General features: G+C 53.6%; 9 protein-coding genes across 9 annotated transcripts; 6 read left to right on the top strand and 3 right to left on the bottom strand.

Moving 5' to 3' along the window:
• The first annotated feature begins 284 nt into the window (after nt 1-284).
• Nucleotides 285-1,776, top strand: F5Z01DRAFT_738820 (uncharacterized protein). The gene is made up of 2 exons (XM_046266824.1): nt 285-1,017; nt 1,072-1,776. Exons 1-2 carry the CDS (start codon nt 420-422, stop codon nt 1,605-1,607), a joined length of 1,134 nt encoding a protein of 377 aa, XP_046115885.1. The 5' UTR covers nt 285-419; the 3' UTR covers nt 1,608-1,776.
• Nucleotides 1,777-3,114: 1,338 nt separating this feature from the next.
• On the top strand, nt 3,115-4,251 carry F5Z01DRAFT_682999 (nucleoside phosphorylase domain-containing protein; the record flags this gene model as incomplete). Its single annotated transcript, XM_046265807.1, has 3 exons — nt 3,115-3,636; nt 3,670-4,096; nt 4,139-4,251. The coding sequence occupies 3 exons, from the start codon at nt 3,115-3,117 to the stop codon at nt 4,249-4,251; spliced, it is 1,062 nt and encodes a 353-aa protein (XP_046115884.1).
• A 34-nt stretch (nt 4,252-4,285) lies between these two features.
• On the bottom strand, nt 4,286-5,701 carry F5Z01DRAFT_682998 (uncharacterized protein; the record flags this gene model as incomplete). The annotated part of the gene is made up of 5 exons (XM_046265806.1): nt 4,286-4,495; nt 4,523-4,796; nt 4,852-5,240; nt 5,296-5,423; nt 5,491-5,701. 5 exons carry the CDS (start codon nt 5,699-5,701, stop codon nt 4,286-4,288), a joined length of 1,212 nt encoding a protein of 403 aa, XP_046115883.1.
• A 2,048-nt stretch (nt 5,702-7,749) lies between these two features.
• On the top strand, nt 7,750-9,815 carry F5Z01DRAFT_727806 (uncharacterized protein; the record flags this gene model as incomplete). The annotated part of the gene is made up of 4 exons (XM_046266674.1): nt 7,750-8,109; nt 8,167-8,563; nt 8,614-8,945; nt 9,000-9,815. The coding sequence occupies exons 1-4, from the start codon at nt 7,756-7,758 to the stop codon at nt 9,813-9,815; spliced, it is 1,899 nt and encodes a 632-aa protein (XP_046115882.1). The 5' UTR covers nt 7,750-7,755.
• Nucleotides 9,816-10,899: 1,084 nt separating this feature from the next.
• On the bottom strand, nt 10,900-12,508 carry F5Z01DRAFT_727803 (uncharacterized protein). Its single transcript, XM_046266673.1, has 2 exons — nt 12,121-12,508; nt 10,900-11,978 (listed from the first exon to the last, which is right to left on the bottom strand). The coding sequence occupies exons 1-2, from the start codon at nt 12,200-12,202 to the stop codon at nt 11,023-11,025; spliced, it is 1,038 nt and encodes a 345-aa protein (XP_046115881.1). The 5' UTR covers nt 12,203-12,508; the 3' UTR covers nt 10,900-11,022.
• Nucleotides 12,509-13,478: 970 nt separating this feature from the next.
• On the top strand, nt 13,479-15,518 carry F5Z01DRAFT_752482 (P-loop containing nucleoside triphosphate hydrolase protein; the record flags this gene model as incomplete). The annotated part of the gene is made up of 3 exons (XM_046267072.1): nt 13,479-13,997; nt 14,075-14,184; nt 14,251-15,518. Exons 1-3 carry the CDS (start codon nt 13,783-13,785, stop codon nt 15,516-15,518), a joined length of 1,593 nt encoding a protein of 530 aa, XP_046115880.1. The 5' UTR covers nt 13,479-13,782.
• Nucleotides 15,519-15,925: 407 nt separating this feature from the next.
• On the bottom strand, nt 15,926-17,359 carry F5Z01DRAFT_738817 (P-loop containing nucleoside triphosphate hydrolase protein; the record flags this gene model as incomplete). Its single annotated transcript, XM_046266823.1, has 3 exons — nt 17,127-17,359; nt 16,002-17,052; nt 15,926-15,947 (listed from the first exon to the last, which is right to left on the bottom strand). The coding sequence occupies exons 1-3, from the start codon at nt 17,290-17,292 to the stop codon at nt 15,926-15,928; spliced, it is 1,239 nt and encodes a 412-aa protein (XP_046115879.1). The 5' UTR covers nt 17,293-17,359.
• Nucleotides 17,360-17,642: 283 nt separating this feature from the next.
• Nucleotides 17,643-20,407, top strand: F5Z01DRAFT_691524 (ankyrin repeat-containing domain protein). Its single transcript, XM_046266158.1, has 3 exons — nt 17,643-18,492; nt 18,547-19,032; nt 19,069-20,407. The coding sequence occupies exons 1-3, from the start codon at nt 18,138-18,140 to the stop codon at nt 20,382-20,384; spliced, it is 2,157 nt and encodes a 718-aa protein (XP_046115878.1). The 5' UTR covers nt 17,643-18,137; the 3' UTR covers nt 20,385-20,407.
• A 302-nt stretch (nt 20,408-20,709) lies between these two features.
• F5Z01DRAFT_626609 (transporter smf2) lies at nt 20,710-22,702 on the top strand (the record flags this gene model as incomplete). Its single annotated transcript, XM_046261490.1, has 4 exons — nt 20,710-21,106; nt 21,182-21,420; nt 21,501-21,775; nt 21,826-22,702. 4 exons carry the CDS (start codon nt 20,710-20,712, stop codon nt 22,700-22,702), a joined length of 1,788 nt encoding a protein of 595 aa, XP_046115877.1.
• Between the last annotated feature and the right edge of the window lie 43 nt (nt 22,703-22,745).

Here is a 22,745-nt window from a genome sequence, read left to right as displayed (position 1 = left end):
GTCGCCGGCGCTGAGGCCGTCCGGCGTGTCAAGTGTATGCGAGTATAGATGATAAAAAGCGACCCCAAAGATGTATGTTTGGCGCGATCAGGGTGGTCTCATTCATCTCCAGGCGAGCCAGTTTTGGGTTGACCATCCTACGGAACTCCGATAGTCCCGCCTGCAGAAGTAGTCTAGACCTTGGGTTCCGGAGTATTACCTAAAATTACTTCGACTTTAAAGATCACAAGTGAGGATCGACTGTCCTTATCCTTCCGTCATACGTAAGAATCAAATATAAGTATATAGCGGTTAGCCTCCTAGTAACATTGCCTCATCTTCATCAACTCCAATTCCAGTCTTCATATCTCCGCTACCGCTCAAATCGCCCACAGCTCAGGACTTACCCTAAATCAGACCTTGTCAAGCAGTTCAACGCAATGGCTCCTATTCGCGTTGGTATCATCGGTGTGGCCGGAAAGTCCTCCGCCCAGTACACGCCCGGTGAATGGGGTGTCCACCATCTCCGTGCCGTCTTGGCCAACACTCAGTACGAGCTCATCGCCATTTGCAACTCAACCGTCGAATCCGCCCGCAGATCAATCGACTTCCACCAGCTCGATGCGAACAAGGTCCGAGCCTACGGCTCAGTTGCAGACCTCGCGGCCGATCCGCAGGTCGACCTGGTCGTCGTGGCCGTAGACGCCAGCAAGCACGTTCAGCTTGCCCAACCAGTAATTGAAGCTGGCAAGGACGTGTATGTCGAGTTTCCATTGGCCCCGACTGTGAAAGAATGCGAGCATCTCGCCCAGTTGGCAAAAGATATGGGTGTTAGGTCCATTGCTGGCACGCAGGCGCACTCGGACCCCGCCATTGCGAAGCTCAGGTATCTGGTGCAGAACGAGATTGGCAACGTCGTTTCAACCGTCCTCGTCGGTACCTCTCCGATAGACAGCAGTGCGGGCTGGCCTGCGAGCGCCGCCACGTTCTTGTCCGTGGACGGTTACGCCAGTCGTATCCGGATCGTGAATGGTCATAGTGAGTACCCGTTTGACGGGCAATTGTCCGGGATTAGAAGCTGATCAGATATAGTTCTTGGTGGGTTTAGTAGCGTCGTTGGAGAGTTTGAGGACCTCCAAGTCGTGTACAAGACTCAGTCGCCGGTCACTACCCTGCTTGATGACACGTTCCAGCCCATCAAAACCAACTATCCCGTCACGAGCCCCGACCATGTCGGCATTCAGGGCGTTCTAAGGTCAGGCGCTCTTGCAAGCATCAATATCCGCGTATCGGCCGCGCCAGTTGATGATTGTGGCTTCAGATGGATTATCTCCGGTACCGCTGGGGAAGCCGAGCTCGTCACCAAGCCGGGTTTCTTCCAGACAGGCCTAGATGGCGCTGTCATCAAGCTGAGGAAGCGTGGTGAGGAAGCATCCAGAGAAGTTGACTGGCATACAGGAGATTTGGATGCTGTTGTGGGAGTTAATGGCTGGACCAAGAGCATCTCTAGAGTTTATGCTGCTTTTGCCGAGGGTAGGGAGGGCGACTACGCCACGCTCGAGACGGCTCTCGGAGTGCACAGAACGTTGGACAATGCCACCGCTGGCGCTCTTTGGGCTTCCAAGTAAGTACCACAGTTATTTCGATTCATATCATAGCTTTCTTCAAGGTCATAGCTCTTTGTATTTTGCGTCGACCTGTTGGGTGGAAGATGAATCGAGATGCTGTGACGATCGGGTCTAGACTAGCTATAAGATCGTCGCGCGGCCCGCTATGCAGCGCGGCTGTAGTATTACATTGTCAATGAAAACTCGTTCCTTGCTTCTGCCCCGTTTAACTTGACAATGGCCCCATTGTCACCTGCAGCAATCGAAGACACTTCAGCGACCGACGCACGCAAAGAGAACAACACCCTGTTGACGGTGAAATCGTAGACCCTGATCAGTCCGTTGTGTAGCCCGACAACCAGCTGTCCGTTTGACCTAAAGGCAACCGAGCATGGGACAACACGCCTCCGCCGAAAGATCACGCGGCAGGTCTGCAGGCAAACCCCCGTCGCCGAATCCCACATTTTGACGATGCCGTCTATGTCAATTGAGACTATGCGCCCATCCGGCGTGTACTTGACAGCAGCAATGGGTACTGTGTGGCATTCAATCGTCATGAGGCAAGGGCTCCAATTTTCCTCAACAGGAGGGCTCACCGTAAGCCCAATGCCCTCCATCTCACTGGCGTAGAGTTGTTTGACGATACTGCGACTCGGGCTGAACAAGAGCGCCGAGAAGTAAACCTGGATGGGTGACATTGCGATGACATACGCATTGCCTCGGATGAAGCGAAGGGCATCTGTGACCAGTGCCGCGAGCTGCGGCCGCTGCATCGCGTGCTTTTTCTACAAAGGACACCACAGGCCCAGGTCAGTATTTGGTCGTTACACACTGCCGAGCTGCCGAGCTGCTGCACTATGTTGGTGAATGCGGTGTCTTACAACATATTGATCCAGATTTTGCATGGATAGCACACCTTGCGGCACGCTCTCGAGATGACCAAGAGCCTCCAGCCAGTTCAAGAATTTCGTTCTGAAAAATTCGTGCAAGAGGCTGAATATAGATTTGTTTGTCGGGACGTCCGAATGTTGAAAATGGTCCATCAAGTGTACGACAAAATACTCAATGGAAGACAGGGGATCAGATGTCGATGGTGGATGAACTCGACCTGTGCTGTAGAGCTGCCCCTTGAGGCGATTCTGCAAAAGTTGGACAGACTTTGTAAAGATGAGACTATGATGCCGACCCGTACCGTTCGGCATGACGCGCGAGACTGCTTGGTTGAGGAGAAAGTCCTTGGCCGACTGGTGCACGAAGAAGATGGTATCATCGCGTGCTATAAGAAAGGAGCCGCAAAATGGTTCCCGCAAGGGTCAACCCGTCAAAGCTAAAGGTGTCCGGCATGAATCCTGATTCCAGTCACTTATTACCCCTCTCTTGCCTCTCGCCCAGAAAGTTGAAGGATGGGCATCGCCAGATGAGGAGGAGCAGCTTCTGCTTACATCATGATTTGATCTCACTGGATTCACTCTGAAGCAAGTCCAGTCGGTGACAGGTGACCGGACCAGACCTGTTTGCGACCGAAATCATGTCGCAAAGATCCGAGGCAAGATCGCCCTCCAACTATACCGTCGGCATCATCTGCGCCATGAGCTTCGAGATGAGCGCCATCCGATACATGCTGGACAATGAGCACGAGATGCGGCCCATTGAGGACGTTGACTCGACCATCTATACCCTCGGTGACGTCCACGGCCTCAACATCGTGCTCGGCTGCCTCTCTGGCCAGCAAGGCAAGGGTGCTGCCGCCGTCGTCGCCGCCAACATGTCCCGCACGTTTCCGCACATCAAGTGGCGGCTCCTTGTAGGCATCGGCGGCGGCGTCCCAAGTGACAAGCATGACATCCGACTAGGCGACGTTGTTGTGAGCATGCCCGAGGGTCAGCATGGCGGCGTGGTCCAGTACGATCTGGGCAAAAGCTCTGGCGCAGGCTTCCAGCTCAAGGGCTTCCTGCAGCTCCCACCCGCCCTGCTGAGAAGCGCTGTCGAGAGGATGGAGTCGGATCATCTCGTGCGCGACAGTCGCATCCTCGAGTTCATCGACACCATGGTCGGCAAGTGACCTCGCCTCTCCATCTACAAGGAGCCACGAGATGTCGTCGATACTCTCTTCCAGGATGACTTTTCTCACGGCGATGCTGTTTCCTCGTCTGCAGCCCATGACCCTCCCCAAATTGTCACGCGATCTCCTCGTGAGTTTGAAGGTCCCTATATCCACTACGGACTCATCGCGTCGGGCGACAGCGTCCTCAAGAGCGCCTCAAAGCGTAAAGAGCTAGTCGGGGCCCTTGGTGACGTGCTATGCTTCGAGATGGAAGCCGCGGGTCTCATGAGCGAGTACCCCTGTCTTGTTATTCGCGGGGTCTCTGACTACGCAGACTCCCATAAGAATGACGCCTGGCACAAATACGCTGCCGCAACGGCAGCGGCGTGCACCAAGGAGGTCCTGTCCTACCTCCGAGTCAAGGACGTGGCTGCAATGCTCGAGATGCCTGACGCAGACGCAGCAAGTCAGTCTGCCAGCTCGCAGTCCCCTTATCTTACGCGGGGAGCCATGGAATGGCACCACCAGCAGCAGCCTCACGCGAACGTCTTTCACGGAAAGGGATTCCAGCATACCGGCACAGGCAACTTCTCTATTGGAGGGGACTCTAACATCTTATGACGAACGGCGGGACATTTCTCATTGTATCCACCGCTTAGTAGTGCCGGCCCACTGTGTTCCACGGCATGCCATTGTCCGGGACGGCAGAGCTAGATCGCGCATCTGATGTTACCGAAACTTGAAGCGTCCGTCTCACCTCTCCATTCTTTTTCTGATGTTCCCCTTCAGGAGCTTTGCCACGGTAGAGGGCCTCTTGAGAGTCATTCGGGCTTTGATCATCCATTGGCATGCCATCATCGGGAATCTCCACATGACCACGCTTCGTCTTTACGTTCGCACCGCTTCCACCGATTGTGACAATGGGGTTGGAGTTTCCACTTGCACTGGGTCTAGAGCCTGCACTGATACCGAACAGCGACTTCACGGTCTGAGGCAATGGAGACTCGGCCAGAATCTTCGGCAAGCAAGGGAAGCAGAAGATGAAGAAACCAGCCGTCATCTCTGCCCATGCCCAGAACAGTAAGGGACCAATGTAGTACATTTGGTCGAGTTCCTTCGAGAAGGTGATAGTGTGAGACAGGCGGAAGCAAGCAGCGATGCAGGCACTGGGGTTATCGAGTCAGCTTTGCACGTTTTGCCACAAGTCTTCTAACAACTTACATCATGCCAACGCCGAACAAGAGGGCAATACCAGTCTTCCTCTGCCAGTTCATGTGCAGTCTCCAGATCTCACGCTGAGGTAACAGAACCATGCAAACGTCCGTGATGACCTGAACGGACGCTGATGCAAGCATGACAGAGGGAAGTTTGTAGCATTTAGACGGGACATAAAATTCCCAGATGGCCTTATGCGGTCTGCATTGCATGTTGAGAAGAATAATGCACATGACGCCCCAGACGCATTGGAAGGTACTGAGGGCAACACATCCCCACCAAAATGGGTTTCGGTACTTGTCGGTTGGCACGAAGACGCGGCACCAGTCGAGCAGGATAGCGGTCTTGACCAGGGGCAGGACTACACTGTAGCAACATCCGTAGACGAGAATGAGCTGTATGGGGTGATCAGCAAGGTTCCCAACCAATAAATAATTCGGACAAACGTGCGTAAAGAGGTCGAACAAGGTCTCCGTTGACCAAGTTCCACTGGTGAACGTAGTACCCAGGCGTCTCGACCATCTCGTAGCCAGCATAAGCTGTACCACCGAGAGCTCCCAATGCGAGAAACATGCAGACTACAACAGATAGCATTGTTAATAACCAGTAAAAGAATGTACAAAACAAGAACGTATGGGTTCTTACTCTCTTCCATGTGGATTGCCCGGATTTTGTAAACCCTTGCGTACGTTCGCAGAAGCACACAGAGTATAGAAACTGCAAGACACAGTGTGGTGACGGCCAACGCAAGCCCGTTGCGGTTGGGATGGTTTTCAAAGTCAGGAGTGACGTCCTCGGGAGTCTCCATTGCAGGAGCAGCCAAAAGGCCGTCGAGCTCTTCCTTTGTCATCGCCATCGTGAAGCTTTGTTTTCTTGTGAGGTAAATCAAGGAAAAGAAAACATAATGCACAAGAAAGGAAAATGGCCTCAGAAACGTCTTTCGCTGTCCGAACATCGAGATGAGCGAAGGGAGGATACAAATACTATCCTCCAACAACAAAAGTAACAAGTAACCAATGTCGGCAGTTAGATAGGTCGTACAATCCCCCTTTTCCCCCCGCCCCCAGTAAGCACAGCTCAATGATCTCTCGAATGCCGACAGCGAGACTACGAGTCAGCCTGTCAGGGGTGGATGGACGCAAAGAGCCAGGGCACCTGGACAACTTCATCAGCCGTTACTAAAACCGTTATACATACGTCCAACATGCTACCTCTCCACGGTGCCTAAAGAACTATTGACTCCTTCCGCGAACACATTCCCGACCTCTCTCAAATCGTCAGTCCGCTTTTGCCACTGATAGAGAATGAATACCCCCTACGTATACTTAGTACACCCTTCACGGATTCCATTTGTTGGCGTGTTACGGAGTACCTCTGGCAGTAGTGCAGGGATCAAAGATACCTGGTCGGCCACTGATTCTTGCTGGAAAGATAGGTATCTCCATACATGTAGCCTGCAATCCTGCATTGACCCTATTAATTAATTAGCAACTTCTAGCCAAATGTGCATTTACCCTCTAGAATGATCACTAATCCGTAGTAAATACAACCGAAGAAGACTGGGCTTCGTATATATGCTAACAAATGGAATCCCTGAAGGGTGTAGTCACGGAACGCAGCCATGCCCAACTCCTTTGCGAAATCACGCTGATATGAGCCGCCCTCCGCGCCGTCCCCATAGCCGGGAGCCCCACACATGCCGGGCGCACCGCTAGCGCTGATGCTCGACGCCAGCCTAAAAGGGTTAGGCGCCATTCTCAGAGGGAACTTGGGGAGACCAATAGCCATCGTCTCAACAGAGCTGAGCCCCGCCGAACAGAATTACGACACTGCCGATCCCGAGCTCCTTACCGTTGATTGGGCGAAACCGGAGGTTTTTATCACCATTATGGCAGACCCCGGCCGGTAGGACTACCGGGTACGAATCCCTGTCCCGCAGCCAGCGGTAGCGGCCGTGGCTTCAACAACGCCCGGCCCACGAGTGGCTGTGATCTGCAATATCTTTGGTCCCTTTTGCTAGGTATGGCACCGCCTCCAAAGAGGGATAAGGTCACAGATTACAAATACTCGGTGTCCGATGTCAGGTTAGGTAGTGACAAGTGACAGGTGAAGTGGTGAGGGGGTGTCAGGTTGTCTGTAGACTCGTGTGACCACTTCTTATTATTGCGCGTTGGGGTGAAACTATGCAAATCCAATGTCGCCTTTAGCAGAAGCAATGTTTATTTGGACTTGAAGTCTGGGTGCAGTGTATTACTGGCTAGATCGGTTTCTGTTGTGTCAAGATACGATCGAGCGGTGAGCTGCTTGCCGGAACTTTGCTACACTAATTATCTACGAGTGGCAGGGAACGCTCAGGCCTGGTCTCATGTCCACAAGGCAAAGTGACAGCATCCACCACTAGGCTCTGGCTATCTTCCAGTGAGCCTTGCCTCACGAGGGTTTCCTTGAGCTGATACCCATGGAGGTACAGGCGGTGGAGCGTAGGAACCGTGGTGTGTACAAGGGTTCTGAGACGTACCCTCCTACCCCTTTGCGCAGGATCCTGCAGAAACGAGGGTCCAACATGACCCAGTGCCGTCTTCCGATTATATTACTCGCGTGTCGTACGATGTCCCATGCTGTGCAACTTTTGTTCTCTGTCCATCTCTTCACAAGCAAGCGAGAGTGCAGTGCATTCCAGCCAAGGTTGCATTGCAGAAGCAACGTGGAAACGAAGAGGAAATACGTAATCCGGACGCTCTTTAGCCCAGACGCGCAACATGCCTTCCTGTGAGTGCTACCCAGGTCTAGGTACAGGTGGATGGGTGATGACCATTAATTACCGGGTACCTCGGGGTTCCGAGAGATCATTGCCTTGCAAGGGTTTGCTGACAGCTGGGGAGAGCAGACACCAACGGCACTGGCGAGGAAATGCCTCCTCGTGCGGACTTGAGGACACTTATGAAGGAGTATCCCTTGCCTAATATTCCTCCTGGCATAGTGTCTCCGGAGTCTACGGTTGACAACGCACCAACTGTCCAAGCACAAACCGTGTTGGATCGTCTCAGTGCTGGCATTGCTGCGAAGAACGCAAGTGCAATTGCTGCCTGCTTCTACGATACCCAAGCCTGGTGGAAGGATAGCCTTGCCTTAACTTATCACCTAAGGACATTTATGTCACCTAATGTTATAGCAGAAGCTCTTCTGGAGTTAGTGGACCATCGAGGCTGCGGAAAGCTCTCCGCCGAAGGAGAAGCAGTCTTCATCCCAGCAACCCCATTTCTCGTAAGTCGCAATATCTGCTTTGCTGTACACAGCAAAGGCTCATAACTCTGGCGACAGCAATTTATCGACTGTGCAATTAACTTCCGCACCTCGACTCCTGGTGCTACATGCACTGGCAAGATTGTCCTTCTACCATCCAAAACGGCCAATGACTCTGTTGAGTGGAAGATTTGGGTTCTCAACACCAGACTTGAAAGTCTCAACCTCCATCCAGAGGATGAGAAACTGCTCCACGCCCCTGCCCAGCGTATTGATAGCGCTGGCGACCTCGAGACGGATGTGTTGATTTTGGGCGCTGGAAATGCAGCGGTGTCCCTTGCTGCCCGCCTCAAAGCACTCGGGGTGTCCTACATAATGGCAGAAAAGAATGCCAAGGTTGGAGACAACTGGGCACTCCGATATGACAATCTCAAGTTTCACGTCCCAACGTCATTCTGCGAGATGCCGTATCTGAGTATGCATGCCCTCCTTGCTGATGACGCGTTTGATGCTGATACGGTACAGACTATCGAGACGAACTCAAGTCCCCCCATCTACTATCCAAGAACGACCTTGCTGAGCAAGTCATCAGATACGTTGAAGCCTTCCATCTCAATGTGATCACGTCTGCAAAGTTGATCTATACGGTGTGGGACAAAAAGACTAGGACTTGGCAGGCTACCTTTGACACTTTGGCTGGGCCCCGGGCCGTCAAGGCCAAGCATTTCGTGCAGGCTACGGGTGTTGGCTCTCAAAAGCCTTACCTGCCTCAGATTGCAGACGGAGGATACCAGGGCAAATCTATGCACTCGCAAAGCTTCCGCAACGGCAAAGCTCTTGCTGCAGATGGTGTCAAAGTGAGGCCATTGCAAATGCCTGTAATATTTCGTCAGCTAATGGAAGTTGGATAGTCCGTGATTGTGGTCGGATCTGCCAACACAGCTTTCGATGTCCTAGAGGACTGCCACTCGGCCGGTTTGCAGGTCACAATGGTCGTCCGCTCTCCAACCTTCATCTGCCCAACCGAATACGTCCTGGACCAGCGCAGCCTTGGAGCGTACAACCTCGGCGTCGAAGCTGCCGATCGCCTTTTCCTTTCACTTCCCTCTCCTGTCGATGGTGCTCTTGCCAAGGGACTCTTCACAATGATGGCCTCTCAAGAGCCCGATCGCTACAAGCCGTTGGCTGATGCTGGCTTCCCCGTCCTCACAGCACTTGATCCCCAGTGCGCACTCATGTCGAACCTCATTGAGAACTGCGGAAAGCATTACATGGACGTGGGAGTCACACAGCTCATTGCCGACAAGAAAGTCTCACTGAAGACATTGGTAGAGCCGAAGGCGTTCACCAAGACCGGTCTCGAGTTCTCGGACGGAAGTGTTTTGGACGCAGACGCTGTCATCTGGTGCACCGGATTTGACGACATGAACATCAAGAAGAACGTGGCCGACATGCTAGGTAGTGAGAATGCCAAGATTGAAGATGGTCAGTTAGGCCCCAAGGAGCTAGCCTCTCGTCTTGACACGACCTGGGGAATCGACGCAGAAGGCGAGATCAGGGGTATGTGGAAGCGTCATCCGCGCCTTGAAGGTGTGAACTATTGGATCGCAGGTGGCTATACTCAGCTGCATCGCTTCCACTCACAGACGCTGGCTCTGCAGATCAAGGCTGAGCTGGAGGGGATTCTTCCTCCTCCATACCTCAAGACCCCAGGGGGTTATGTTTAGCTGTAGCAACACAAATATCAGCGGTAAAGGACATCTGCATTAGGACTGAGCCGTGCGAGATGGGTGGATTTGACCCGTTGATGAGGCCGTAGTTGGGGAAGTTCTCGACCTGCGTGGCGAAGAAGGGTTCTCGACCTGCGTGGCGAAGAAGGCATATGGATTCTCCGTCCACTGGTCCTCGAACGTGGCCCCGTTACGGCCAACGCCCTTGAACTACGGGATCCAGCTGCTGCCAAGGCCAGACGCACAGAGAATCATGCCAAACTCTTCCTCTTCGCCTGAAGCGGTCTTGGTGCCCTTCTCCGTGAAGCATTCGACTGGGTCCCAGTTGTCGCGGCAGTTGAGGTATCCGACTACAGGGGAGATACGGGCGGCAGCCGGCGTGGGAGTCTGGGCTGATCCTTTTCTCAAGTTCTGGAGCATCTACCATGGAGGTGTGTGTTCTTTGTCAGGCATGTTTGCCTTGCTTAGTTCGGCTACACATTCGGCCTTGTCCCGAGAATCCATAGGAGGTGAACCCGACAGCGACACGACAGTACGCACGTGCGGACATGCGCACTCCGGGACCGACTCAGTTTCTTTGACCGATTGGGTTTTGCGCTCCTGCTACCAATACTTTCCTCCGCAATCGTGTTCAGATCACCCTCCCAAGTGTCCTAATCCTTGATCTACTGAGACAGTCCCTGCTCCATCTAATGCTTGTAACACCCTTTACTCAGCATGCGCTTTACTTGGTCGTCGGTCATGTTTTTTTTTTTTTCAAGAACATCAGAGTCCTCGTAAAGTTCTCGGAAGACGCCTTCTGAAAAGAGTCAATGCACGACACTACATGTAGTGACTGCTGGCAAGCTCGCAGTGTTCATGCGCGCAGGGTAGGCTGATGTCTCGAGCTGTTCCTTTACCAGACCAAGGCTGGTGACTTGACCTATCACACAAAGAGCAAAAGAGAAATCTTGCCCAGATAGAACTGGCTTTGTTAACATGTCGTACTTCCGAAGACCAGAGTGTCGACCCTTGTAGCTTCCTGCCCGCCTCCACAGAAGGGTGACTCTTCCAAATGCAAGTAGGCAAATCTGCCTAGCTCCTGTCAAGTTTCTGAGCTCATTGTATGGATTTTGAATCACGAGCATAAACAAGGCTTCTGCATTCATGTTTACACCGAGGGCACATACCCACATTGTCCCAGGCCATCCCGAGAGAGAGAAGACTACATCACCGAGCAACCCTCCTCGACCTTTCGCTCCAGCTCTGCCTTTTCACGCTGCAGCTTGGCGTTCTCAGCATCCGAGGTGGCGAGCCTCAGCTTCAGTTCCATTTCAGACGTTTTGAATTGACTCGCGACGAGCTTCGCCTCGGCCTCGTGCATCTTCTTCTCGTGCTGCAACTGGAGCTCGTGCGCCAACTCGCGCTCCTTGGCTAATTCCTCGGCGCGCTCGGCGCGTAGCGTCTCCATGTCGACGCGCAAGCGGTTATGGTCCTCTACATCCTTGCGCCACCTGTCCTCCATGTCGGCCCGTATGGCGGCGATCTCTGCCTGAGCTTCCATGTCCTGTTTCAGACGGGCCTCTTCGTTCTCCCGGCGCAGATTCTCCATCTCCTTCTTGTATTTGCGCTCCATGGCTTCCATCTCGGCCTGGACCGCGCGACCGGCGGCCGTCTGGTCGAGCGTCTTGCCGCTGGCCATTTCGCGCTGCAGATCGAGGCTGACACGATGTCGCTGGGAGAGGATGCACCGCAGTATCTCCCTGGCCGACTCGGCCCCGTTGTCCTGACGCATCACTCTGCTCCCCTTGCTGATCATGCCGGCCCAAAACTCGGGTTTGGTGCGAAGCTCGTGCTCGCGCTGCGCCCCTTGCTCGGTCGACACCTGGTTCCACATGGTGGTGGCGAGGACGACGCACGAGAGGGCGTCGTCTCCGCACAGCATCTTGAACATGCGGAGGTTCTTCATCGCCGACCCGCTCATGCGGTTGTCAATGATACGGTGGAGGTATATGATGCCCGCCAGCTTGATGCCTCCCTCGTACGCTTTGTTCAGCCAGTCAGCCACCTCGCGGAGGATATCAGTGTCGGAGCGGTTTGTGTCATCGAATCCCGGCGTGTCTATCAAGTACATCCTGTGCTGGTCGACGGTGATGTCGTAAATCCCCACCTCTGAAGTGCCTGCTCGACTGTCAATGCTCTGACCACATGCATGCTGCCGCCACGAGGCTCGACTGGGGATTCCCCTCCACTCGCCAGGGACAGCCAGAATCCTCTGACAGACGCACAGCCTTTGGCAAGAAATTGCTGCCGTGCCACTTACAAGACGCGAGCGAATAGCCCACCTTGGCATCCGGGGCAAAGTGGGATATAAACGAAGTCTTGCCGGAACCCGTCACGCCCATGACGGCGATGACGGTGTCGTCGGGACTATGAAAGCCAATGGGTTACCGAGTCCAAACAGAAGAGATCGGGACGATGCTCACTTCACCTTGGGCCAGCGGTTCGCACCGAAAGCCGCCAGTTTCTCATCCATGGTCTCGCGGACGACGATCTCCTCGTGGCCGCTGCCACAGGGGGGTGGCCCGACGTACTCATCGTCGACTGGGGCTCTAACCATTGTGGTCTTGGTTCTGTGTCTCGTTTCTTGGGGAAGCGCAAAGGTTGACGGACGGTTTGAGCAGGTCTAGCAGGAGACGGATCAGTGCAAGATGAGGATCTTCTTTTAAAGAAGCCACAATACAGTGCATGGATAGCGCAATCAGCCCAAAACTCGCATGTGCTCCGGCGCCGGTGGACGAGTTGATAAAGGTAGCCACAGCCTCCCAAACTAGTGAATGGGGCGACGAGCTACGAAGCCAATATCAACGAGGAACCAACACTAGACACGGTCTAAGCCCCATGCCGCATGTGAGAGTATATTACATGTAGACAGTCGACACACAGGCTCACAGCCACATGCACATCCTACTAGTACCAATACTAAGTGCACTAATCGCGGATCGGGTCGCTAAGGTGCCACGCGTGACTGGCGAAAGTCCGATTCCAAGTAATTTACTTAAATTTAATAATATAATATAAAATATATCATAGAATAGTTCTTATAATTATAATAATTAAAATAAATATAATAAGTTATATTATTCTAATTTAATTAATATTAATACTTTTAATATATTTTATTTATTCTTCTTAAATTTAATTATAGAATATTTTATTTTAATATAGCCTAGATATTTTATAATTATTATACTACAAATAATGTTATTATTATATTTAAGTATAGTGATATTACTTAATAGTATATTTACTAGGTCTTAGATAGTGTATACAGATACTGCTACTTGGTACGTATCTTATGTCCTTATATCTTTAGCCCGATGTAGCTCATCATTTATGTTATTTCCTTCATAAGTTTACTAAGTGAAAAACATTCCCTCCACAGGCCCGAGTCAGCCCGTCAAACCCACGACTCGAAATCAGCCGCAGCTGGACAGCCATTTCAACAGTAATGCACCCAACTGCAGCTCTGGGTCGATAGTTTGGCGTTGTTGCTTTTTCTAGCGGGACGCTCAAGTCGGGACACGAGGACGTGACTGGCGGCGCTCAGTCTAAGTCTGTCTGGCCCTCCCACGCTCGAGTGCAGCTGCTCTTGTCACTGCATACGAGCTGAACTAATAACCCTGGCGGCGCGCAGTGGGTGGCTATGCTGCTAGGAGAGCGTCGTCCGAGACCAGACTGGTCCATGTGATACACTGCGCCTGCAGCCATCGTCAAAGTGCAGTTTTGCCTTAATTTGGGTGGTTTCCCACTTCACATGCATTCACTAGCTTCAAATTTGGTGTCCCCAAGGAGTTGGCGTACAAGCTCGTGTGTACATGAGAGTGCCTCGATTAAAGGCACATGGCAGCTGTGATCGACTCTCGCTGATTTCATCGGTTTTACTTGCCTCTCGTTCGTTTTCTAAAGTCAGCTGTGACGCACAATGAAAGAGACCCAAGACTTGACAACTATGCCCAAAGTCGTGGATGACTGCAACGGAACGGAGGTTGCTCCGATCGAAGGAGCCAAGCCCTGTGAAGAAAATGGGCCTTGCGAAGGATATAAGCCCGGAAATGATGAGAGTATGAGTTCTGAATCCATTGAGGAGGAGTACGATGACGGCGTCGAAGATGAGACTGGGGAAGTAGGCTCTCTTGGGTTTGTGACTCGGCCCATGCTTTCCAAACTGCTCGCTGTAGGATCGAGCCTTTGCTGACTTTTTGACTCACAAAAAGAGAGAATGACCTCGTCATTGCAATTATGGGAGTGACAGGGTCCGGCAAAAGTACCTTCATCTCCCTTCTCGCGGATCAGTCGCTGGAGATTGGCCACTCTCTCAACTCATGTTAGTTGTCTGTGCCCACGCCGAGAAGGCACTGTACATACTGACACTGACACAAAACCTTCATAGGTACCGTCCACGTCGGGGTGTACAGCTTCTCCCTCGGCGACCAAACGGTCTATCTCATCGACACGCCTGGTTTCGATGACACGAGTCGACCTGACTCGGAGATTCTCAAGGATATTGCCTTCTTTTTTGCCGCCATCTATAAAAGACGTGTGCGCCTCGCAGGCATCGTGTACCTGCATCGCATCACCGACACGCGCATGCCCGGCTCGTCCATTAAGAATCTGCACATATTACAGAAAATATGTGGCGACCGTGGCATGGCGAGCGTCGTACTGGCAACTACCATGTGGCAGGTGCTGGACAAGGACAGAGAGAGAGGCATAGATATCGGAGATCGCCGTGAGAGAGAATTGCAGCAGCCCGAGTTTTGGGGCGTCATGATCGATCGCGGCAGTCGCATGGCACGTCACGATGGTAGTTTCGAGTCCGCCAGACGCATCATTGACAGCCTCGTGAAGCCAATTCAGAGCAGCGACCCTTCCCCGCCAGGCGGTGCATGTGTCCTCGACATTCAGGAGGAAATGGTTGACCAGGAAAAGAACTTGGACGAGACGGCAGCGGGCCAGTTCGTGCAGTCCGGGATGCTCGAGGCGCGGCGCCGGTTCGAGACCGAATTGGCAGAGTACAAGGAGAGCATGGAGCTTGCACTGCAAGAGAAGGACGTTGAGACGTTCGAGCTCCTGCGCCGGGAGAAGGAGAAGGCCGAGACGCTCATCGCCCAGCGCGATGCCGACAGCCAGAAGCTCAACGTTTCTCTGGAGCAATTGGCCCGTGAGAAGGATGCGCAATACGAAGCCCTGGCCAATGCATTCGAGGAGAAACAGCGACAGCGGCAGGGGGAGACGGCTGACGGGACGGCGGCCGTCTCGCGCCTCCAGCATGAGCTGAGTACAGTCACTTCCCAGCTCCAAAGCATGCACAGAAGACTCGAGGGGGCCCAGGGTGAACAAGACCGGGCGAGAGAGCGCGAGCTCCATTTACTCCAGCGGCAGGCTGAGCTGGAGGACAAGATCGCTTTGGAGGTCCGTAGGGGCCAGAGCAACCCCGTTGTCGTCTTCTATCGCAGCTTGATGACTCTCGTGACCGGGCACGAGACAGAAGATGATCCTCACATTGCTCACGGCGCCTCCAACTCTACAACGCGCAGGCATCGCGGCAGAGTGAATGGAGAAAAGCAGAGCAGCCGGCGCAAGGAGAGCCATCATCGTCGTCGGTTGCACCGCTCCCGACAAGATGAGCAACAGTATTTGATGGACCACCACTGGTAACACTGACGCTGCATGTATCAGGCCTGAATCAACAATTTTCGTTCGGATTCGAGTTGATATGTCGCCCAATGGCCACCTTGGAGCAGATAGTACGTGGACTCAGCTCCTTGCACTAAACAGGACAATCTTCTTCAATCCACATAGCCCTTGATCATGCAGATTGCCAGACGTATCTGAGTGATTTCTCTGAAGCGAGCCATCTCTTTTGCACGAATTTTCATCCAAGACTAGACTATCAACGAGACATTCCCTTGCATGCGCCCATCAGCTCCATCATATATTCACAGTGGTTTGTTTACATTATGGAGCAATCAATATGGTCCCTCAGGAGAACTGGACGCGGCGTCATCCACGGATGCGTCTTATCCCCACAGTCATTGCCACATTGGCCGCAATGAAAATATCGATCATGGTCGCAGAAACAGCAGTCTGTAGAGTGACGCATCAGCTTGTATATTACGCGTGGTGGCTATCATCACCAACTCAAACTGCTCGACCTGTGCTGACTCGGACGGCCGCAGCGGTGACATGGCGGAGGAGAATGTTCCAGGGGTGCGGACGGAATACTCACGATAGTATAACGGGTATGCAGTTATGCTACCATGGCACTTGTCACAAGGCCATTGTGCTTTGTATCCGATGCATGTATAGGCAGCCTGGATGCGTTGCCGCACTACAGCCGCCTCTAGTCCACGCGTCCGGACATCCTCGATCCGGCGCTGCATCTCGACCGCCTGCTCGCGCCGCCGTCGCTCCTGTCGCTCCATCTCGAGATGAATCTCTGCTTTCTGTCGTTGAAACTCTGCGTCAGCCTGCCGTAACTCCTCGTCTTGCCGCTCTCGTTTCGCCTGCTGCTCTGCCGCAAGTCGCTCCTCCATCTCAAGCCGCTGGAGCTCGATCTGCCTCTGGCAGATGCTTTCTTGTCGCTGCAGCGCCTGACGCAGGTCGTTCTCCTCTCTCATTCGCTGCGCCTCGAGAGTGCGTCGAAGCTGCTCAACCTCGGATCTCTGATCTCGCGGCACCTCCGTTTCAGCTCTCGTCTCGCCTTGATGGAAAACCTCTTCTTGAACACTAAACATGAGTTCTCCCTGTGTGCCCATCTTCTCGATCAAATCCAGGCCCGACGCCCGGTTATTCTCAAGTCTCCCCATTTGAGCGCCCTGTTCAACCATGGACCCCCAGAACTCGCGTTCATTGCGAAGCTCACGCTCACGCGCAGCACCAACCTTCTCCGTGACCACGTCCCAGAAGGTGGTGGCCAGCACGACATTCTTGAACCCGTTGCTGCCAACAAGCTTCCTGAACATGCGCGTGTTTCGGAGGGCCGATCCCGACATGCGCGGGTCAATAATGCGGTGCAAGTAGATGACGCCGTTGAGTTGAGTGCCAGCCGCAAACAACTCCTTTAACCGACTCAGGATCAAGGTTGTGATTTCGTTGTCCGGTCGAACAGTACCGTTGAAACCAGGCGTGTCAATGAGAATATACCAGACGCCCCGGTGCTGAAATTTATAGGCGACTACCTCTGAAGTATCTGACGGGTATTCAAAGTCAACAACGCGTCACTTGACCGAAATTGAATAATCAAGGACGTAGCGGTGTACCTACCTGATGAAAGCGAGCTGGAAACGCTGACACCCTCATGCCCTGTGACATTCTTGATGAATGTGCTCTTGCCAGAGCCAGTAACACCCATGACAGCAAGTACAATCGCCTTTTCACCCCTTGATCCCGACCCCTCATCGCTACCAGGCCAGGCACCTGGCAAATGCATGTGGAGGGCGTGTTGGGGATGGGATACCTGAGATGATCCGTATAGTTTCTCAAGCTACCAAACAGCGCTTTCTCAAGGCTGGCTATTAGTTAAAGACAAAGGGGGTTGACATGCAAGCAACGGCGAGCTCGGCAGTGTTTTCAAAGATCCAAGGAAATGCGCAAAGGCGCGGACAAAATGCGTCTCAATAATGCAGGACGCAGCCGCAGGAAAAGAAATTCAGATTCCTATCGATGCAGGATTAGTAGGCTTGGGAGGCTGAATGGCAGTAGGCCGATGGGCTGAGCCGCCTGCGTTGCAAACAAATATTACGCAAATTGACTTTCTAGCCTATTCAATAACGCCCGCAGGCACTCACACTATCGACCGCCGGCCGGAAAGTGCACTGTCGCGGCTTGATCAAGAGGTTCTGGCGTCAACTAGCAGATCATGATTGGGTGGTCTCATTCAGCTCAGTCAGTCAGCCCCTTCAGCTGCTGGAACAAGAACAGAATCGGACGTTCACACCCGTCATGTGTCTGGTGTTTCCGCGCCATGCGCTCGGGGCTCTCACGGCAAGGACTTTCAACAGCGGCAGCCCTTCGCAGGCTTGCTCACCCCTTGCGGGAGTCCTACTCACGGATGACTTATAATACCTGAGCGCAAGGATAATCTAGATAGAGTGTGAGCGAAGTACTTCATTAAGGTCATTACTCAGGTACTAGTATGTGCCCCTGTACCTTAGCTAGGGGATGTGTAGGCTAGGCCCTATTAGAATAGCTTAACTTGCGTCCCTATATACTGCCTAGAGCACAGTGCGACGACCCGACGCAGGACAACGCGAGGCTCAGCAGCGCCTTCCACGAATGGGTGGCCTCGAAGCTGAGAACAAGGACCCCGAAGACTTCTACAACCCGCGATTCCTCGACTGTATCATCATCAACGAGGAGTCCATACGGTCACTCGTCGCTCTTGCCGATGATACACCGCCTTTGATGGTCTTTGCAACCTGGAAAGAAAAGCTGTGTTTTGGACATAGCGGCGGTGCTTTTGTGCGGTTGCTCGATAGTCGCGCCCACCTAGCGCAGCATATGAACACGAACGAGGACTATGATGGCAAGGTGCTGGTCAAGTTAAAAATGGCAGACATCCGGTCAGCATGGTTCTTTAGGCAGAATAGATACGATGGGTGGGAAGGCTTGCCTAGTGGGGAAGGGGACGGTGATTATTACATGGGCTATTGAACCAACATGCAATCTTCCCCATGCTTTTGAGTCAAACCTCACATCGTCATCCAGGCCGCACCGCCCAGCGCATGCATGATGTCCACCGTCTTCTTGTCTGCTCTCCACAAAACCCTTGGCAGCAACAACTTCGCAGACCCTGGCGACATCTTGTCACGGTACGCCTGCATCCGCGATGATAACCTCATCCAACTAGAGCACCTCCTCACCGCGTCGCAAGACGTCGCCTCTCTTCTCAACACTGTTGTAGAGCCGAGCTTCGATCAAGAAAATGCTGGAGGCTGGGGCACGCCGCTGCAGTTCGCGATATGGATGGGAAACCTCGATGCCGTCCGCATGCTCCTCGATGCCGGTGCTGATTCCACTCTTGCCACCCGCGTTGCGCTCCTGGAGGACCACGGGAATAAGGAGCCGCTTATGGTCGCCATCGAAGGCGGTCATCGTTCCGTCGTCCATATTCTCTGGAGACTGGCCGGGCCTCCTCCTCCGGAGGACACAGAGGAGCGACGAGAACTGAGTTATCCCGCATTCTAACCTTACCACGCCGCCAAAGTCGGCCATGCTGGTATCGTGCAGGATCTTCTCACATGGCGAGACTGGGGCCAGTACGTAAACAGACAGATATTGGACGTCGGCGTCAAGCTTTGGCGGCTCCATGCCGTCGATGAGATCCTCCGTCTTGTTTCCTACGACCAGGATGACCTGAACATGGCGTTGCACCATGCGGTGAATCCACGGGAGGAGTATGATGGCGAGATCTATCCCAAAATCACACCGGCCGAATACGTGAACCAGCAGGTGCTCATAGAGCATCTCATTGACGCTGGGGCGGATCCAAACTTTTGTAGAGATGGCTACGCACCACTCGTTATTCAAGCCGCTGGGGCCGGATCTGCATTTTCAGGGGCTCTTCGAGTGCTCCTCGAGAAGGGCTCGGACCCAAATACGGCGGATCGAGATGGCAACACAGCACTTCATATACTTACCCGGGGTACCAGAAGCGTCAACCCAACCCCGATTCACTCGCGCCTGACAGCGATACGCTTCTTGTTGACTCACGGTGCGGATGCTTGTCTTGCTAACAACGCAGGCGTCACCGCTCTTCAACTCGCTGCCCAAAATGCTCCGGATCCCTATGACTTTAACTATCTTCTTCACAAGTGCGTTAGCTCTGGCCGGACAGTGGACGCCTTTGTTACCGAGTCAAACGAGTCTCTGCTCCATTTTGCGGCGCTCGGCGGCAAGAGAGAGACCATGGAGATGCTCATCTCCTCGTACAACATGGATATCGACAAGAAGACGCACACCGGCTGGACACCACTCATGTACGCCCTCCTCCCTAAACACCATGCGCATAATAGTCGTGGCACGGGCACGCTCCACCAATCTATACGCGCCGCACGATTCCTCATATCCCACGGCGCGGATCCTCTCATCACCACCGACGAAGGTTGGACACCCCTTCACGCTCTCTCCCTCCACTTTGATCGCGACGAGGACGGGTCCGCAAAAGCCCTCGCCTTAGATCTCATCAACCGCGGCGCCCCGGTCAATCCACCTCAACACGCACTACCCCCTCTGCAGAAAGACCATGCCATCAGTAAGAGTTATAGGAAGTCGCTAGACGGTTGGCGGAAAAGCCCGCTGTTGCACTGGGCTGCGCAGCATGGCGCTGTTGATGTGGTTAAGGCTCTGCTCGAGCGCGGGGCGGATGTGACGCAGGAGGATAAATATGGGTATACAGCGGTTGAATTAGTTTCCGAGTCTCACTTTGTGAGGGAGCCTTCTTTACGGGGTAGTGAGCAATGGGGGGAGATGGGTAGCGTGGGGAAGAGGATGATGGAGATATTGGATGAGGCTGGTAGATGACATACCCTGGAGTCTGGGCCCTGGGGCCTGGACCCTGGAACAATGTCTAACGTGGAGAGAGGCAGGCGCCAGGGCTTTCATCGAGCAGGATAGAGAACGAACCCGAATGTTTTCGAGAGCTATTTCTCGGATGATCTAAAAAAGCATTCCGTAATTAGCGTTCAGTTTGATGGAACGCGCGGCGCGGAAACTTTCGTAGCGTATGTCGGTGACCCGTCCGCACGTGACCATGGTCTACAGACTGGATCCAGCCGGATTCGTTCCGTAAGGCACTTCACTGCCTTCACTCTCCTGCTTGATCCCTCCCCTGTAAAGGGCAACTACAATGAATGATAATGTCTCTAGGAATGACGAGCCCTTGGAGGGAGAAGGCTGCAGCCAAAGCCTCAATCCCCTCTCACGCGACTTGACCACCAATGCCTCGGGCGACGAGATCGCGTCTCCTCCTCCCTCGGTTAGCATCCATCGCCATGCTGGCCAACCATCGGGAAAAGGGGCTTTCCAAATAGAACCTCCGTCACGACTCGCCTCTCGCTCCCCTCCTACTCGTCCCTCGCCCTCGTCACCGCCCATCGCTCCCCCCGACCATGGCTTGAATGGTGATGGTTCTACCACCAGCAGCCAGCGTCGACGTCAGCGTTCCATGGCCCAACGCGTCAAGTCTGCCTTGTTCAAGTTTGGCTCCTTCATTGGGCCTGGTTTCATGATTGCTGTTGCCTACAGTAAGTCCCATGTCTGTCTTTTTCCCCCAAGCCCATTGATGATTCAAGAACGCTAACAAACATCCCCTCACCCAGTTGATCCCGGAAACTATGCGACGGATATCGCCGCCGGTGCCTCGTACCGCTTCAGGCTGTTGTTCATCGTTCTCCTGGCCAACGTCTTTGCCATCTTTCTGCAGAGCCTTGCCATCAAGCTTGGTACGATCAGTGGACTCAATCTCGCCGAGGCTTGCCGGGCCTTTCTCCCACGCTGGCTCAACTACACCCTCTACTTCTTTGCCGAGGTGGCGATTATTGCCACGGACATTGCTGAGGTAGGCGAGCACGTTGATCTCGATTGTTTTGTGTCCCAGCGACGGCTGGTTATAGCCCAAACTAACTCCAAACCCCAAAGGTCATCGGAACCGCCATTGCAATCAACCTCCTGTTTCCGCAGGTCCCGTTGGTGGCTGGCTGTGCCATCTCCATTGTGGACGTCATGATCATCCTCCTCTTCTACCGCCCGGACAAGTCGATGAAGGGCCTTAGAATCTTCGAGTACTTTACCATGGGCCTGGTGCTTGGTGTCGTAGTTTGCTTCTGCATCCAACTATCCCTGATTCAAGACACGCCTGTCGGACAAGTCTTTAGGGGCTACCTCCCTTCGAGCGCTATCATCGAGCAGCAAGGGTTCGTTCTCTCCCCCCTTCGTCGCATGTGAGCCTTTCTAACCCCATAAGACTCTACCAAGCATGTGGTATTCTTGGAGCAACTGTCATGCCGCACAGTCTTTATCTCGGGTCCGGCATAGTGAAGCCCCGTCTACGCGAATACGACACGAAACGCGGGCTGATCCCTCCCGAGCCACCCTCTGGCTCTTCGTCCACCAACGATGGCATGGATACGGCCTATTATATCCCGTCCCTGGCGGCTATCCGCCATTCGCTCAAGGTCTCCATCCTCGAGCTCGCCATCGCTCTCTTCACCTTTGCCCTCTTTGTCAACTCGGCCATCCTCATCGTCGCGGGCGCCTCCTTGTACAACAACCCGAAAGCCCTCGACGCGGACATTTTTAGCATCCACGACTTGCTGTCCGCGTCCATTTCGCCCGCTGCTGGCATCATCTTTGCCCTCGCCTTGCTCTTGTCGGGCGTCTCGGCGGGCATCGTGTGCACCATTGCCGGGCAGATGGTTAGCGAGGGCGCTCTCAACTGGAGGACCCGCCCATGGGTGCGCCGTCTGGTGACGAGAAGCATCAGTATCACGCCGAGCATCATCATTGCCGGCGCTGTCGGACGGTCCGGGCTGAGTGCGGCGCTCAACGGGTCACAAGTGGCGCTGAGCATCGTCTTGCCATTTGTCTCGGCACCGCTCATCTACTTTACGTGTCGCGACAAGTACATGACGGTGCAGCCGGGCATGGGTCGCTTCCATGCCAAGGTTGATAGCGCCGGTGTGGCCTTGTTTAGACGTCCTGTGACAGCGGGCCAGGAAGAGAGCGAAGGTGCCGTCAAGATGGGTAATTCGTGGTATACGGCAATTTTTGCTGTTCTGGTGTGGCTCATCATGACGGTGATGAACGTGGCCAATCTAGTGTTGCTAGTAAAGGGCCAGTGAGGGAGGGAGGCAGAAGAAATACAGACATGAGCTTGCTCAGCGA

The sequence above is a fragment of the Emericellopsis atlantica genome (assembly GCF_019669845.1).
Source record: "Emericellopsis atlantica unplaced genomic scaffold F5Z01scaffold_24, whole genome shotgun sequence".
In the NCBI taxonomy this organism is placed as follows: domain Eukaryota; kingdom Fungi; phylum Ascomycota; class Sordariomycetes; order Hypocreales; family Bionectriaceae; genus Emericellopsis; species Emericellopsis atlantica.
The sequence above is the reverse complement of the archived record's forward strand: the minus strand, read 5'-3'. Positions and strand labels throughout refer to the sequence as shown.